The sequence below is a fragment of the Xiphias gladius genome, chromosome 15 (assembly GCF_016859285.1).
Source record: "Xiphias gladius isolate SHS-SW01 ecotype Sanya breed wild chromosome 15, ASM1685928v1, whole genome shotgun sequence".
Lineage (NCBI taxonomy): Eukaryota > Metazoa > Chordata > Actinopteri > Istiophoriformes > Xiphiidae > Xiphias > Xiphias gladius.
In genome coordinates, this window is record NC_053414.1 from 2927792 (window position 1) to 2945995 (window position 18204).

The 18204-nt window shown below is 42.6% G+C and overlaps 1 protein-coding gene across 2 annotated transcripts in view; it reads right to left on the reverse strand.

Annotated features, from left to right (window-relative positions):
* strn (striatin, calmodulin binding protein) overlaps positions 1 to 18204 on the reverse strand; it is a 63989-nt gene that overhangs the window by 18571 nt on the left and 27214 nt on the right. For both annotated transcript variants that reach the window (XM_040146332.1, XM_040146331.1), the window contains 6 exons: positions 10489 to 10592; positions 7454 to 7527; positions 6696 to 6780; positions 2057 to 2227; positions 1695 to 1830; positions 1156 to 1318 (listed from right to left, as the gene is read on the reverse strand). In XM_040146332.1, the coding sequence (XP_040002266.1) occupies positions 1156 to 1318; positions 1695 to 1830; positions 2057 to 2227; positions 6696 to 6780; positions 7454 to 7527; positions 10489 to 10592 (733 nt within the window). The remainder of the gene's footprint in view (positions 1 to 1155; positions 1319 to 1694; positions 1831 to 2056; positions 2228 to 6695; positions 6781 to 7453; positions 7528 to 10488; positions 10593 to 18204) is intronic.

An 18204-nucleotide genomic window follows, 5' to 3' on the forward strand; every position in this document is an offset into this window, starting at 1 on the left:
CATTCTTGACCTTGGGAAGAAGCAGATATGATGTGAAATGATCAAAAGCCTCCAAACAACTACTACAGGACCCTGGCGTCGCTATTTCCTGCACTGCTGCTTTTGAAGTCAAATATGAACTTTGGAGCTAAATGTTTAAGTCAACATTGACAAGAAGCCCTCAAAGTGAGACAAAATTAAAATTCAAACACCTACAATTCCACTACAGCTGGGTTTACGACTATGTCATATGAATGAAAACTCCAGAACAGCTACTGAAAGGACCTTTAGACGGGATTATTTCCTCAACTTCACAGTGATGTATTTGAAAAACGGTAACACATCACATTTAAAGTCCCCTTATTCACCATTAGTAACAAGTGTATACACATTTAAAATGGTTTTTAACAGACTAGAATGCAAATCGTAGTGTTTATTAATATATCTGTTACCAACTATAACTCAGTATAACAGTGGAGGCTGCTGAATGACAATGTAGTAGAACATAGTTGCAGAGAAGTTGTAATTGCTGGCAAGTACTGCAAGCAAAACCAGGCAAAGAGACTGTAGTTTCGGCCTGAGGTGGAGTTCCACAAGGCACTATATTAGGTCCTCTCATTTTTACAAATTATTTCGAGAGAGTTACCGAAAAGGCAAAACAATGGGCAAGTTTTATAAAATGTTCAGATTACGTGCAGATTTGTTCCCAGTTGGGTCAAACTATCTCACATCAGTCGCTCTCCAGATACCTATCCAAACCTACCCGAGACTGATCACTGCAACGCTCCTTCAGTCTACAAAATGCTTGCTACGCGTTGTAAACAGTTATCATGTATCTATCCTGCATGAATTCTGCAGTCCGTTCTTTCTAGGCACACAAACCAATTTCCTTCATAAATGTTTTATGTCTTAAGACAAGTCATCAGGGTATTTTTCACGACTTGTTTTTTGTCTGAATATGATGCACCTCTTCACAGTGAAGTCAAAGAGCTCAGTAAACATGCTGGAAAGGCACACTCCGTAAACGTCTTCCTGTGAAAGTTAATCCTGAAGGCATCTTTATCAGTTAGTAGAATCATCAACCATGTGGATCAGTGAATTTCAATCATTAGCCATGGAGACTCAAAGAGATTTAAACATGATTAGCACAATGTAATATGTGTCCCCCTCTCTTACCCCACTCTCCGTTGTCTTCGCCACTCCTGGACTCAGGTGATCCGTCCAGCTCATCCGGACTGGCCAAGAAATCGAAACCCTTCAGGGCCTCCTCTGTGTCGGGGTCGTCGCTGAGGTCAGAGGTCGTGGAGGACGGTGTTGACGACTGTTTCTTCTTCACCATCTGTTAAAAGTTACAAAATTAGGAAGACTCAGCAAACTGTGGCTCAGACACAAAATCACGATAGATAAAAGTGACCAAGCGGTGCGTTTAACTGCACATGGTGGGTGAATCCTGAGCTGCAACGCTCACAACTGTCGGATCTGAAGGCAAAAACTTTGTTTCTAGTTTGGTCGACTGAGGTTCAGAAGCAATTTATCCAAAGGCTTCTTTTCATGACGTTGCATCATGAAAATAACGACGGTCAAATCTCTGATTTATCTTAACAGTCTTGCTGATTTTAATTTTTTACGGCCCAAAACTTTACTCTTTGGTCCACTCTCATCAACCTTGTTGCCAGCTGCAGCCGTTGTGTGTGTCTGTGTGTGTCTTGTCTTACTGCAGCCAGGTCCAGGATGGTTTTGTCCCTCGCTTCACTGTCCTCCTCCTCGTCCTCGTCGCTGAACTCTGCCGCAGCGCTCTCTATGAACTTAAAGGCCTCCAACACGGTGGCTGAGTCGGACATGTCGGGTTTACTGGCAGGAAAAGCAGCGGGATGCAAAAGAAGAGAAATTATATCTGGATGAGTGAAAAATTTCTTTGCAAAAATGATGGAAACACCGAGAAAGTGAGCTACCGACAATCCACAAAAAGCTCTTTCGATTTAGGGTTTTTCTTTTGTTTTTAAGTGGAGAGAACGTTTCTTTTTGAAGTTTTGGAGAATAACTGTCGTTATCAGTACTGCAGTGCGCCGGGTCGTACCTGACCATGCCGCTGTCCTTCAGCGAGGACGGTTCGGTGCCGTTGACCAAGGGTTCGGTTTTCCTCTCTGAAGGTTTCTCTCCTGAGTCTCCGGTCAGACCGAGCAGTGCCCTCACCCTCTGGGACTTCACATCCAGGATGGTGTCTGTGTATCCCACCTCCTGCAGGTATCTGAGGAGGAGCAGGACACAGGAAACCATCAATCATCACCAGTTGTTACCTACTCTTACTCCGGTTCACAGTCTGTAGGGAAGTTTGTTTTTCCTTGCACTGCTGTAGTGACACTTAACTTTACATTACCACATGTATTCTCAAACTGTTAACATGGTACGGGAAAAGACCTGGGTCACACCTCATCGTTATCTAATAACTAACAAAAATTTTGCTTCTTTCAAATTTATTCACAGATTATTACCCAGCTAAAACATAATTCCTAAAAAACAACGTGAAATTTAAAATTGTAAGTTATTTCGGAGGTGTACAATTATTTAGCCTCTTCTAACAAAACAAAATCAGGAGTCAGCAGCTGCATATTTCTAATATTCTAATTTTACTGGCTAAATGTCATATTCATAAATGCAAATTTATGGATAAAAAGCTTAATTTCCGAGTATTCACAAAGGACATCAAACAGTCCATTTACTTGGTTCCTTTTACTATACATACAAAGGCTGTAAACATTTTAAAGACCTTTACTCGGTTTAAAACATTTACATTCAAAATGCTTCCCCCCAGCCTAAAGTTGGTAACATTTCTCCTGTACACTTTCTAATGTATACTTAGTCTAGATTTTTTATATGTTAAAAGGAAGTAGTTTTTTACTGCAACAAAGGAGGAAAATAGAGTCTGAAGGAAAACCCAAAAACAGACTTTTCTTCCTGACGAGTGTCATCCCACTGACAGAGAGGACGCAGATTCCGCTCATTTGTCCAAATTATATTCAGATGTAGGCGTGTTTAGCGTTGGAAGGTGGCGAATAATGTAAAAAAAAAAGTCACTCGGCAAATACAAATAACTCATAGCAAATATCTAAGCAGGTTGATCCAGATGTAGGACACAACATGCAGTATACAGTATTCCTACACAGTCATATACTGTCGTAGTAGGATCCACTGACTTTCTCTGACTTCACCAGACCTTTATGAACGTCGCTCTCTGCAGCAGACATCGTAAACATTAAGCCAACACAAGCAGGCCCCGACCTTCCCTCTTCATTTTGTTTTTCAGTCCCTTCCTGCAGCAGCGGTGCCTTGCTGTACCCGCTGAGCTACACAACACCATAATTATATCAATGGAGCAGCATTCTTAAAGGGCAATGCCACCAAGTTTAGGAATTTAGATACACGGTATGTCCTCCAAGTGGTCTGGTGCAGTTCGGTCAGATGCGCATAGAGAACGAAAGCGGAGAAAAGAAAGAACATTCGCAACAAAACTCACAGGAAAAGTCCGGTTTTGCTCAAATGACATTAAATCAGGTGCTGACTTGTCAGATATTTTCCATTCTTCATCATTTTATCTTTTCAAATGTTTTTTGGTCAGACAAATCAGAGCAGCGTTTTATGGCTCCACAAAATCTCAGCTCAGTTTTATTGTCAGTGGATTCGACGTCACAATCACACACGACAAGTTCAAGATTTTTCAGGCCGATTTCAAGCTTTTGGCCAGAATGAGGCGAGCTCACAAATGCTGACTACGCCGTCCTGGTCCAAAAGAAGTTACGTTTTTCAGATTTGCAGAATTCTCCTATCACATAAAATATTCAATGGGAATTGAAAAACAGGCCCAGAGAAAGTTTAAGCTCTGTACTGTACCTTCACCCCGGGACACGAGAGAAGCGGGACCCCGCTGACGTGAACGCAGTGTTTTATGGAGAGGTTTTATCCTCAGTGGACGGAGGTTTATTCTGAATAGCATCTAGTGTGTTTGTTCACAGAGAGAGGAAGGTCAGCCTCCCTCCTCCCTCTGTACCAGCCTCTCCGATCGCAGGAGGCCTCGATGCCTCCACACAATCCTCCATTCACTGTCACCGCACACACACACACACACACACACACACACACACACACACACAGAGCCACTCCTGCAACACACTCACTCACAAACACATTCAGAAAACAAATAATACATGATCTGCAGCCATAGAAACACATATTCTGTATGGCTTCACAAAAATTACAGTAACACTTGTAGAAAAGAGAAAGAAGAAAACTTACAGTCACACACACAAAGAAGATGCGTCATGTTCACACAAACACAGACGTCAACTGTGCAGCCTGTGTTAAGACGCTCTCACTTTTCGTAGAGAAGGCAGAGACCTGGTAATGTTGGAACTGTTCATGTATAAAAGGCATCTCACACTGCTGGTGTCTTGATAAACGTCACTGCGGACACTGCAAATGTGCCACTGTGCAATCACACAGTAGAAAAAGTGAGGATGATGGTGATCTTGGAAAATGAGCTAACAATCTGTATTTTACTTTTAACATTCTGACTGCATGACCTTCATATTATTGGAGATATTGGCTCTACACTTAGCGTTAGCCTTCAGTCGTACGACCCTGGAGACTTCTGTCATAACTGCCGTTGTTCTGTATTTGCGGCACATTTCTTGGTGTCGCGCTCATGTTATCAAATTAGCGGATGTGTATGTAACCTGACTTGTGTTCTATACACAGAACTGTGCAAAGCTCTTAGGCCCTTTAGATGTTTCGATTCTTCTGATCTGTCCCGGATTCATTCCTGCAGCAGGACAACGAGCCCACACCTACAGCCAGAGTCATGAAGAGCCAACTTCAGAGACCAGAGGACCAAGGAGATGGTCTGGACCCCGCGGAGCCCCGATCTCAGCATCGTGGAGTCAGTCTGGGACCACGACAAGAGACAGAAGACACTGAGACCAAGAACCGTGGCAGGTTCTCCGAGATGCTGGAACCACCTACCTGCCGACAACCTGTAAAACTGCGGGCAGGTGCACCGAGGAGAACTGGGGCTGGTTTAAAGCAAAGGGGGGCCTCAGCGAATACTGGTCTGATTTAGGTTTTCTCTCTTTAGTGCGCTTTGGATGACGTTCGCTGAGAAACGAAAACTGTTCATGGCTTTAATTGTGAAAGCTACTTTTAGCGCCGTGTTGTCTGTCCAGTAACGTTTCTGTGGCTTTCGATTGTGTCATATGATCTTCCTCAGCAGATGTGTTGCCAAAGTCATAAACTGCTTAAGAAAAAGTGCTTCAACTTAAAGTGTCAAAATATTGGAAATGTGAACGTGTACAGTTCCCTGACGACTGGCCAGACTCCATTGCTGGTGAACAATGTGTAATATGAAAGCTCCAAATCTGCGGCTGAGCGAACCTTTGGAAGAAACTGCCGTTCATAAAGTCAAGAAACTAAACCTCAGCCATATCTGTGGTTTTGGATGCTTTATTCCATTACCAGGAGGGATTCATATAAACTTGAAATAAAATAAATAAATAAATAGATAAAAGTGACACTATCTGCGTGGCAATATTTGTCACTGTGCTGGATTATCTGTCTGCAGAAGGTTCCAAGTCTCTGCAGGCTGGTTTTCATGGAAAAGGGAGGAAATCATTCCAGAGTCCCGCTCAGACTGGATCTATGTCTCTAGTAGAGGTGGGGTGACTGCAACGTCACCTGCTCCACCTCAGTAATGACTACAGCCACGGTGACTTCCTGTTTTTCTATGAACTGGCTGCTCCTCCTGTCATTTTAACCGGTCCAGAGCATCATCCTCTAGCTTTAAAGTGGCTCTCTGAGGGTTTTTTTTTTTTCTTTGCAGAAAGACCTGCCTGTCCTCATACTTTTTTTTTCCTCAGTATGAAGTTTGACTTGTGTGAAAATGAAGTTAATCAAAAATGTTCTTGCTGACCTGACGGATGAAGAGATTCCAACACCAACACAAAGGTCTATCTGGGAACCAATATGACGACAAAGAGTCATTGAAGCCAACAGAAAAACAAGACCTTGTAAAGCTCATCAAATGCGCTGTTGTAATGTCAGCTACAGGTCAGTGCTGCTATTCTCATTCGAGCCCTGTTTATTTTAGCATATATTTCTTTCCATTCAGTCAAACTGTCCCATTAGAAGCTGCTGAATCAGCTGTGATCAGCTCCTGTTCTCAGTGTAGCCGTGGGTGTTAAGACAACTGTCACTGGGTCACTGTGCTACTGAAGGAAACTTAAAAACAGGAAGATTCTGAATGAAGTTCTGCAGCCTCTAAGTGGATTTCTGGAGCTTTATTGTGGATGTTCCCACTGAATGATGTGAATATGCATTTCGTGTTAATATTTGACGGAGCGGCACAGTGAAGGTTTTACTCCCCACCTCCCCCGTAATGTTCATCCCATCCTAACGGAGCATTACAAGAAGTAGTTGTAGTAACATGAGCAGCCACTGGTGCAGCTGTTTTTAAAGATTTATCTTTTTCTACACTGGAAATGATGTTTGTGTTTTTTCCCAACTCATTCACACATATATATAAAAAGACACACAATCTCCATTAAGAAGACACACACATATAAACAGAGTCTGCTGTCCCACGACACTGTGAAAGTCTGTGTGTGTGCGTGTGTGCGTGTGTGTGTGTGTGTGTGTGTGTGTGTGTGTGTGTGTGTGTGTAAACTCACTGTCTGAGCAGCTGGCGTCCCTGTTTCCAGCTGAGCTGATGGCTGCTGTTTTGAGGACTGGGAACCTCACTGTCATTCCCCTCATCTGAGAGAGAGACAGAGCGAGAGACAGTTACCAACATGTCTCTATGCATCCATTCATTAATCACAAAAGCAACATAATCCAGATGCTCTTCCCCCCGGGCTCATCCTTCAGCTCTTCCTGGGGGATCCTGACGTGTTCCCAGATGGGATATATAATCCCCAAATGTGTTTCTGGTCCCCCACAGGACCACTCTTCACACAGCTGTCCAGAATATGTCCACAGGGAGGCGTCCAAGAGGCACCCTGATCAGTTGCCGAACCACCTCGACAGTCCTCTTTCAACATGAGACTCGGAGGGATGCGAGGGGAGGAGCGAGATCTGATCTTTGGCCTGACCAGGTCCTTCTCATCCATGTCCGTTTAAAAGTTGCGCTTGAGATTTCATCATGATGACAAGTCCTAAAAGTGTTTGGGAAAATGAAAACTGAGTCCATCTGCTGACGAAGACCGTGTGACTGATGTAGATAGACCCGATCAAGGTTTTTGTGGCCCGGATCCCGATCCGAGTCCTTTAATATCGGGCATTTGCTGATAACGAGTCCGACGTGATACTTGTATTTCCCTAAAACCTGTCAGCAGGAGAGCACCGGCTACTGACCAATGAACCGTGGCCATTTAACAACGACAGGAAGAGAAAAAGAGGAGGCTAAAAGACAGAGACAGGTTGGTCTTACCTGAATCATAACTCGGTGGTTTGATCTCCCCCTGGTTCAGTTCTGTTCCATACTTCAGCTTATGGTATTTGGCCCTGAGGGTGGACACACACACCGGTTATCACAATGTTTGACCAGTTCTCATCAGCTTTTATGTAAAGTTTGTGACTCTTTCTCACAGTGTCACTAGATTTCTGACCACAGTTACTCAACCGGGTTCACTTCAAAGAGCTTCAGACTAGAAAGTGAAGCTGACCTGAAGACTGAATGTCTTACTGTGACGGAGACTGTCACACCTGCTCCTCCTAATAACAACTGCACTTTATGTAGCTCTATACATTTGCCTTTGGTCTTAATCTTATCTTCACCCTTTAAGGCCGAGATGTCAGTAGTGTTCTGAGAGTTTCTATTTTTGGCTCGATCTGCAGCTATTTTTATTTTTCATTGGAATATCATCGTATTCTGCTTTATTTTACTGAATGTTTTATAAATGCTGTATATTCACTGCTTTTGTGCTGTTCATTGTCATCAGTATATGCCTGTGACCTGTGAGTTAAAGCCTACTTGCCAAACCAACGTGTGGCAACCAATGCAGTAGCTCTGTGTGCACGCAGGTTTTCTGCTTCTCTCATAAAGTAAACTACAGAAAGCTTAGACGTTACGTTTCTGCAGATGATCTTATTTTCTAAAAACCAACACCATGGACGGCCCCTGGTTTGAGTTTATTTAAGACATTATGAGAGTCACGCTGCAGAGACTTTAAACCCACAGCAGACGGATAATTTAAAACATTAAAACATTTCTACCAAAGTTGTTTTATCGTCCTGTTTTAATTCCGCTGACTGTGCTGGATTATCTCTCTGCAGCAAGTTTCAAGTCTCTGCATTTATATTTCTAATAGAAAATGATTGAAACCAGTGGCTGAAAGGAAGGAAATCCATCTTATAAGCCATGGAATCATTTGGAAATAGAGCACTATTGACTTAAACACTAACTTCTGTCAATTCTCTGAAAGAAGAGCAGCTGTTGTCTCCATGAACCAACCGGATTATCAGCTACAGCGCAAATGTGAAAGTCTGACTTTAGAAGAAGAACTGGAGAATAAAAGTCCTGCAGGATGTTGTTACAAACCGAACCTGGTAAAAATAATCACAGATTTAACGTGGAGGGGTTCTCCAGGGAAACACGGCTGACTGTCAGAGAAGGAGCTTTTTTGCCTCCCTGTGTGTTAGCGGGAGGAGGGGGTACCTGGTAAACTGTGGGGAAAACGTAAAGTTGCACATCATGTCAAACTGTAAAACCGTAATTCTCTAGTTTTAGATCTGTTCAAAGTAGCTGTTGTTGCCCCGCCATTTTTTTCCACCTAAAAACACCACTGGACAAAATGCAGAGAAACAGCAGCTCGGTTCTCTATAGAGCACTAGCACTAAACGAATCCCATCAGTCTGGTTCCAGAGAAGAGTTTCAGTGGCCCATGATGCCCTTAAATCGGCTCTAAAGTGTGAAGTGTGAAGTAGAGAAATGCTACACTGACACGTGTTGATATGCTGATGACTGTTTTAAACGTTCCCACAGGCCTCCTCTTCCAAACGCTCCAGTAAACAGCACCCAGACCTGCCAATCAAACACTCAGACAACCAAACTGTGTGAAACCCGTCGCCAGATTATGTGATTATAATATAATAATAATAATTCCATAAGAGGATAAGCTGCTCTTTGAGGTGGACGGATCAATTTCACACTGAGGGGGCTGATCCTATTTGTCAATCAGTCGTTTTAAATTCTATTAAATTCCTCGTCAGACTCCAGATCGGAGACTCGGCTGCATTTTCGCCGTCCGAGTTTCTCGAGGCTGGACCAAGAGTTTGAATCGACGGTCTTCAGCAATATTCTAGATTTTTCTACAAACTGCTGCACTGGCTGACATGTTCCTTCATCACCACAAACACACACACACACACAGCGTTTGCGGAAAGGAAACTGTATATTTGTGAGGTTTTTAGAGATTTAGGTCTTCGGTAGGAACCAATGTGCATGTTCAGTTTAAAGGCTACTGTATGATATCCAGGTTTGTGAATGTGACATGCAGTGGCGTTCACATGGCCGCCTTAAATCCAAGCACTACCATATGCATGTTGTTATGTTATATAACTTTCTGAGTCGGATACTGCGTCTGTGTGTGTGTGTGTGTGTGTGTGTGCTCTTTCAGCTTGTGAGAAATGAGGACATTTTTTCCTCGTCCTCACCTCTTTAAAGGGCTGTTTGAGGGTAGGGCTGGGCCATACATCGATACCATGGGAATTTTTGTTTTTTCACCATGTTGAACGTGTCTACATGGTGAAAATCAAGTTATTATAACTTACAAGATAGAAACCGGGCTGACGTAAAGCGACGCAAAGAGCAAGAGCAGATGAATCAGTGAGCAGACTTTCAGCTTCTGTCTGTGTTGAAATTGTTTATTAAACTGGATGTTCATACTCCTCATAACTGAAGCATCTTTTTAAGTAGATAGCTTTTTTTAAACATGCACAAAAAGCCCTCCAAGTGGTGCGGGTCTTTTATTTCACACTTTTTAAGAGATTTTAACACATAGACTGGAATTTAATACCCGTGTCATGTTCCTACTGACCAAAGGATGAAAAACATCAGTGACAACCAGTAAGGATGACAAGGCCTAGAATTAATTACCAAGTGCATGAATTTACTGATAATTATATCACATTTTTCTCAGTTTTTCCCAGTTTGCAAAACAATAATAATTTCTATTAATATCTTCAATCATAACCTGGATAGGCAGAAGAAAAGCGATGGATTCATTCATTTAAGATCTGCATATTTTGGGTCAGGTCAGAGATCTGGAACGATAACACTTTTGTATTTTTCAGCCAGTTGCTAAAATCACATACAAAACATGCTATAACTGACCTAACTGCCAACGACAGGCCAATCTGAGGGGTAAACTGCGTTTTAGGGTTAAGGTTGGAGTCGGGGTCTAGGTAATGTAATGGGTCAAGGGGGGTCCTCATGAGCACAAACTCGCACGTGTGTCCACCAACCTCTCCTGTTTGAGGGCGTACTCCAGCATCTTGATTCGTCTCACCAGGTCTTTCTTCAGGTTCTCCTGACCTCGCCTCTCCCCCTGCAGGAACGCGATCTGAGCCTGGAGGGGACAGAGGAAACACTGAATGATGATGGATGACAGAGAGAATCAATAGGCCTCAGTCCCTGCTGTGTTTTCCATTAAACACCAAAGCTCACTTAATTGCATGAAGCTAAAAAAAGCAGCACGCGTACAAAAGAAGAGGGAACAAACAGACGGTGTGGATGAGATTAATCAAAACCTCAGGGGGTTGAAAAAAAAAAACAAAAAACATTAAACATGATGACGACGACGACGACGACGACGAGAAACTAAAGCAGAATCACCGAATAAACAAATCAAGCAGAGTCTAAATCCACCTGACAGAATCATTTTTCCTTTCAACCCATTCAATTCTTGTGATCTTTGTTGCTGTTATTTCCCTTCATGATCCACTGAGCTCTTATTTTCTCTCATCTCCATCTCTGCTGTGTGATTATCTAATTCCCCCACAGAGATCATTACAGTTTTATTGAGTCTAATTCTGTTTTCGTTTAAGTCTAATTTGGTGCGCAGCTCCACCACAGTCCCACAGAGGTTTGAGAGGGGAAGCAGCAGCAGCAGCAGCAGCAGCAGTTCTGTGGACTTAGAAAATGGTGTGTGATTTCTCTGAGGGGAGACGCGGTGTGAAGGACCATGAAGGCTAAAATTACCCCAACACTTCCCTGACCTCAGTCCCTTAATGCTAACACTGATCGGCACCTGAAAACATCAACATAGCGTAGTAGGAAAAGTCAGTGAACCATTTGAATGACCTGGTTTTCTGCGTCAACTGGTCAAAGAATGTGATCTGATCTTCATATAAGTCACAACTACAAACAAACACAGTGTGCTTACGCTAATAACACACAAACAATTATAATCTGCCATGTCTTTATCGAACACACTCATTAAACCTTCGGTGCTGTCAGTGAAGTAAAGTCGTTGAACGCTGGGATTTAATAACCGGTGGAACCTCATCCAGCTCTTCAGTAGACGTGGATCAGACCTGCACAATGCTCAGGAGGAACGTTGGACCGTTCTTCCTACAGAGCTGCTTCGGCTCAGTAAGTAAGACCAAGTTTGGTCTACGTAAGTCAGACTGGTCTTAAGAGTTGAGTTGAGCTGTTCTTTAAAAAGTAGAAATGCTCATTGCAAATCATTCACAACGTCCTCCCTTGTCGTTGGCGAGAACAGGAATCACAACCGAAGAAGACGTTATTGCACACATGGAGACTTATTTTATTTCTCTTGAGCAGTCCAGGTTTGCTCAGACAAGTAAAACTGTGCAAACAATCTGCTTCTCCTCAGGCTCCATCAGGTTGTCCTGTGTGGACCAGAGGACGCAGCCACGACTTCAGACTCCGTTGTGATGTAACTAAACTCATTCATTCAGTCAGCTCCATCTTCAGTAGAGGCAAGGTTACGGGCCCGTTATGAATCACCATATAATACGAAATTATTAAGGGCCTTCCTAGACTCTCCCTGCCGTGCGCTTACTGTGGATTTTGGTGCGGGAGGGTGAAGACTGTTTGAAAACTTTAAGGTAACAACTAGGAAGACTCCTCTATTCAAAAATAAAGACTTGCCCAGATAAAGCTGAACTGACTTTCATTCAACTAGCGCCTTGGATCAATTTTATGGCCCCAAGAGTCAAAATCGGACTCAGTCGTGCCGGAGATTCCCACCCCTGGACGACAATAACAGAAGTCTAAGAATGTGTCAAAGTGCACTATTAGAGCAGATTTCTTTTCTGTCTCATCACTCCGCATCCACAGGGTCAGCAGGTATCCAGGCTGCGGCGGTATTTAAGAGCCCAAGGGGCCCAAAGCCTCCTGGGAAACGGGACAGGACTGATGGAAGACTTGTGACCGACTAACGCTTCTCCACTCAGGGTCTGAGCCGTCTTAACGTCTCCTCTCAGGCGCTGTGCTGGGCTGAACATGAGGCGGCAGCTCAGCTGTGTGGGAACAGACGACATGTGACCCGGTGTCAAGGTCAAATAATGTGGGAAGAGAAGGAGAAAACTGCAGAGGTGTCAGGCCACAAACCCTGAGCTGTGCTTCAGATACTTTCAAGGAGTGGCTGAGTGTTAAAAGGTTCATGTTTGGTCAGATGCAGGTCACCGAACTACCATAATCAAATATTGTGCTGACTTCTGGGATAGTAAACCTGTCATAGAGCCTAAATGTTGTCTTTTAGCGGCTCTTGATGTTTTTAGATTGAACAATAATCAAATGTTGGTACAACAACAGCGTTCCTTCTTGACAGTGACCATGAGTGTGTTTGAGAGCCGTAAGCTCTGCATGCAGGGGCCCAGCTGTTAACCAGGTGGATCCATGATATCCGGGCTGACATCACACCCCAACCCTCCCCAGCTCCTCCGCCTCACTGGCTTCTTCTCCTCACACTCACATTTGTTGGTGTTTGTGTAGCCAGTCACTTTAAAAACCAGGTCGGCTGTTATTTTTAATATGAAAGTTCAACACACACACTTCCAGCTGGCAGGAAGCTGTGACACTGCATCCGGGAGCGTTTCCTCCAGTCATCGGACTCTTAAAGATACAACACTGAAACAATTGATTCCTGGAGAGAATCAAACAGCACAGAGTTGAACTACACGAGTAGCTGGTGAAGGTTGCCTTCGGCCACTAGGGGGCACCCAAACAAACGAATAACAAATGTGAAGTCCTCTGAATTTCTTTGAATTTGTGTGATAGCATTGAATCCTGTGCGGTCTACTGTTGTAATACCAGTGGCCGGGGCTCTAGAAACGGCAGTGTTGGTTAGCCGCTCCACCACCTTGGTCCAGACTGAAATGTCTCAACCACTATCGGACGGTTCTCCATGAAAGTTTTTCATTTATGTTCCACCCAGGGTGAACTGTATTAACTTTGGTACTTAATCTTGTTCTAGCAAACGTCCACTACACCCACTACATCACTGCTTTCCACCTGTGTGATCTGAAAATGTTCTGCCTTTGTAGTTTCAGCCTGATTTCCGTTTTAGTTTGAGTTGCCCGTTTGATGACTGATGAGCTGGGGGTATTGATTTCTCGTTTCTTTATGTATTTAGCACCTATAATTACATGCTCTTGCCCACAGCGTTTGTGTATAAGATGTGGAATAGATGAGAATCATTTAAAGTCTTTACTGGGAAAATTTGAATGTGGTCTGTTGTTCTGTTCCAGTTGGAGCCGCAACTAACAATTATTTTCATTATGGTTTTAATCTGCTAACAATTCAATGTATGGTCTATAACATGTCAGAAAAAAGAGGAAAAATCCGGTCCAAGGTCAAATCTTGCCAATATCTCCCTTTGGGAATGCAGAACAGTACGTTTTTGCCACTTTTGCCTAGAAAATACTACATAATATTACAAACAAATCAATTTGTGATTCAGCGTTTTGATTGGAGTGGAGCGGACGAAGCAGGCTGCTGCCCAGTTTTCCGACCGATGCTTCCAGGCCATTGTACACACTAACTGACTGGATTGTATGTTTGCAAAATAACCCCACACACACACACACACACACACACACACACACACACACACACACACACACACACACACACACACACACACACACACACACACACACACACACACACACACACACAGAGGAGGAAGTAGGACACCCAGCCTTTCATTCATGTCAAACACACTTTATAAGTGGGTCGCTCCACACTCGAGGCTACCGCATCTGCATTTCACCGAGATAATGACAGTAAACTTCGGTCTGAAATGAGACCAGGTCTCTGTTACATGTAGCCACAGGAAAAACCTGATCACTCAAAACTGAACCTCCCGTTGGGGAAGATTTGTTTTTGTCTCTGTGCTGGATTTCTGCCTGTATGACGTTTTGAAAATCAATGCCGTTCGATTTCAGCACAAACAGCTGAATTTGGACAGCTGGTGTTGTGTTCAAGGACAATCCGACATTTGTGGTACAGCAATTTTTTAATACGAGAAATTTATAACAACGCAGCTCCCGGACGCTGTTCCAGATGGAAACTGTTTTGCAATTAAGTTAGGGGTGTACCATATCATATCGTTCATGATAAAAACTGATATCAACTAATCACAATTTTCCATTATTTATTAATATGCCAATTATTTTCTCGGTTAATCAAATAATAATTTAATAATAGTACAAATAATTTGTGTAAATCAAGTAATTGGTTAATTGACTATTTAATTCAGCTGTTCATATGAAGATATTAACGATACTGAAGCGCGTCGACGTTATGAATACATAAGCAAAAGTAATGTTGCTGTTGGCACCACTGTGGAAGAGTTTCTTTCTAAAATAGTGACTCTGGTGATGTGGAAGAGTTTGATTACATTAACCTTCAGAGAAGAAGAGCGGAGGCGTAAAAATGCAACGGAAAAAAGCCACAGATTTCAGACGGACTCTGTCTTTATTTTACTACAGAAAAACGGTCTAAAATTTATTCCCCTTCTGATGCCAGCTGCCCTCGGTGTCGCCACTCAGCAGCGACGATGGTACAAATACTTTGATCAAGAATTCCATTTAGCAGTTTCTGGACCTCAGTGTCTGAAGCTTTCTCAAATATCTGTAAGAAAACAACAGATCCAAACCCGTTTACGACAATATTCGATTTTCCTTCGGCAGAGCAGAGCACAACTTCGTATCAGTCGAATGTTTTAGCACTCGTTTCAACGACTCATCCTCCATGGGCGGAAGGCTGACGGCCAGCAGCTCATAAGCAGACACTTTGACCTTTTTTACTGAAAAAGCGCTAATAACGTCTATATGTTTTCTTTCATCTCTTTATTACATTGTTTTTAGTTTTATTTAGGCCACATACACTATCATCTAGTGACTAAATTGGCCACGAGGCAATTTTAAATTTAAATTACAAGCATGTCAGAATCTAATTCAGCTTTGACGCATACACTATATGTTTGCTCCGTGGTAATAAATCCGAGCAGCGAGTTTGAAAAACTGGAGAGAAAACCTTGCAGTCAGTCACCGTCAGATGAGAACGTGTGAGACAAGAGTCACTTCACAGGCAGAGGAGAGGAAGCAGCACTGTTCAATCACACACCAGGCTAAAGCGTTTCATTCACTGAATTATCTACCATTTAAATACAAAAATCCTATTCCTGTTCCTTCCTGACAGCAGCGTGGCAGCAATGGCGACCTCATGCTGGAAACGAAAACTCCCATCAGTAAATACATCGCAGATTTTTTAAACCTCCCGTTACATCCAACTGCATCTAGGCCTGATTGTTTCAGGATCTCTGCCTGTGTCGAATGTCCACTCGAAGCAAGATGACTTATAAATTCAATTTCGGGGCTAAATTTAATGACGTAGTTACGACAAATTGCGGGCCACTGAGTTCATTCTGTCTAAATCCTGACAGTCTTAGATCTTGAACACGTTAAAGATGTAAAGACAAGCAGTGAAAACATTTGCAGCGACTCCGTCGTCTGAGCTCTGTAACGCTCCTTCGTCTGTTGCCATGGTGTCTGAGGATGACGGTGAACTCGGTGGGACGGGTGATGTTTAACAGGCTTTTGTGTAGGAAGGCATCTGCAGCGCGTCGGGGGCGTCTTCTCCCATAATTATAGATTTAACTGGCACATCTGACTGTCATGTTTCAGCAGCGGCTTGTGAGATGTGTCACAGTGAGGAGAGCTGAATGTAAAGGCAGCGGAACCAGATCGAAAACAGAGTTAACAACTCTGCTATCACATAAAACCATGATTACAAAAAACTTTTGCAGGTCGGAAAATAAAGTCAATGGTAAAACAGTTGTTTCTGGGAGTTTGGTTATGCCTGTTGTATGATAAAGAGCTAAAATGTGAAACGCCTGCCTCTTGGTTTGAGTTTATGAGTTCGGAATATTCTTGGTGCGGCAATCCGATAGATAATAAGAAGAACTGCCAGTCCTATGCTGCCATTAAAACTCTGATCGTCGCTTAGTTCAGGCCTTAACTCTACTTTAGAGTTGAAACTGAAATTATTTTCTGTCGGCTTTCATCGCTTCAACTGTGCATACATGTGCTGAAGACGGATGAAGTTCTGGAGAGTTACGTTGTCTACAGGACTACACCCACTGATTGTGAATAAAATAACATCATTGTCACCTTTTTTGGGAGGAAATACAAGCTCATTACCTCCTTTTCTTTTTTCTTTTTTTAATGAGGCAGAATACCCTAATTTCCAAACTGATGAATGCAGTTTGATTCAATGTGGCTAAAGACTGTTTAAATCAGTCACCATGACAGAGACTACTTATTTGAGAGGCTAATTTCATAAATTACAATTCCAGTCAACATCTAGGGCAGAAATAACTTCAACATAATTTTAGTAGGTGAAAGTTTTGCAAAAGAGAGGGAGCCACTGGTTACTGGATTACTCACATAAAGATGAATGAAAACTTGAGAGAATGGTAGATCATTGACAATTGTATTGTTAACTTAAACCTGCAACATGGAGCTTCTACTATAAAACACCCTGTTGTAACACAAATATAAAGGCAAAGATATAATGAGAATAAACGGACCCCAGTTTTCTGCTTTCATTGATTTGATTTTTGCCAGCAGATGCAGGAATCTTGATGGTGTGTTTCCACAACCAACAACATGCTGGCAACATGTTAAATCCACGGCGGAGGTATAATCTGCTAATCGCCACGAGGTGACAATCTAAATAAAACTCCCTGAAACAATTTGAGATGAATGGGGGAAACGTTTCTCTAGAAATGCTGCTATGTTCCTGTGGAACCCTAGAAACTTGGGGGTATGCTAGGAGTGCCTTCTTATACACATGTCTCAACCATTTTTGCACAAATAAGGATGGCTCCGGTAAGTGACAAAGATGGTGATGAGCACCGCCCAGTTCGTCTTCTGTTCAACACTGAGCTATATCTACATATCTATATATCTATATCTATATATATATATATATATATATATATATATATATATATCTATCTACATATATATATATCTATATCTATATATATATATATATATATATATCATGTAGAGACAAGTTGAGAAAACCAGTTCCAGGTGGTGACGTGGAATTTTCACAGTGTCTCGTTTATTTCCCCAGGCCATTTAAAAGAAATGTGTGAATTTCAGCTGACAGACAACACCCTGTGTGTGAGGTAACCAACATGAAAGCAGGAAAAGTTGTCAAAAATTCACCGAAATGAACCTGGAACCCAGAGGATTAAAACCAGGTAGAGGAGGCTGACATAATTCCTCTTCTGAAACGATGCCATCTGGCAGGTAGGACAACCACTCAGAGGTGCCTTTAGTCTAAATGCAGGACAAACTGGGTAACCCACTAGTTAAAAATTCCCATCAGCCTCTCTCTCTTTTTTAGCAGCGAGTCGGTCAATGCTCTACATCATATCACAGAGGAAGCAGAGATGCAAACGGGCCGTTTAATTCCTATAAGGTGGTTCTTGTAACTTCTGATAAGGAGTTTTGAAATAAAAGATAAATAAATCTCCTTCTGTGGTGACATGATTAAACTTGTTTCACCAGGATGTTTATTAACACTTTGTACTGGCTGTTGTGAAGCTGTGAGTTCACCAGTGGAAACATATTTTCAGGACACAGTCGTACTGAGCAGGTACTTGATGACATAACACAGCTTAACATTAATCC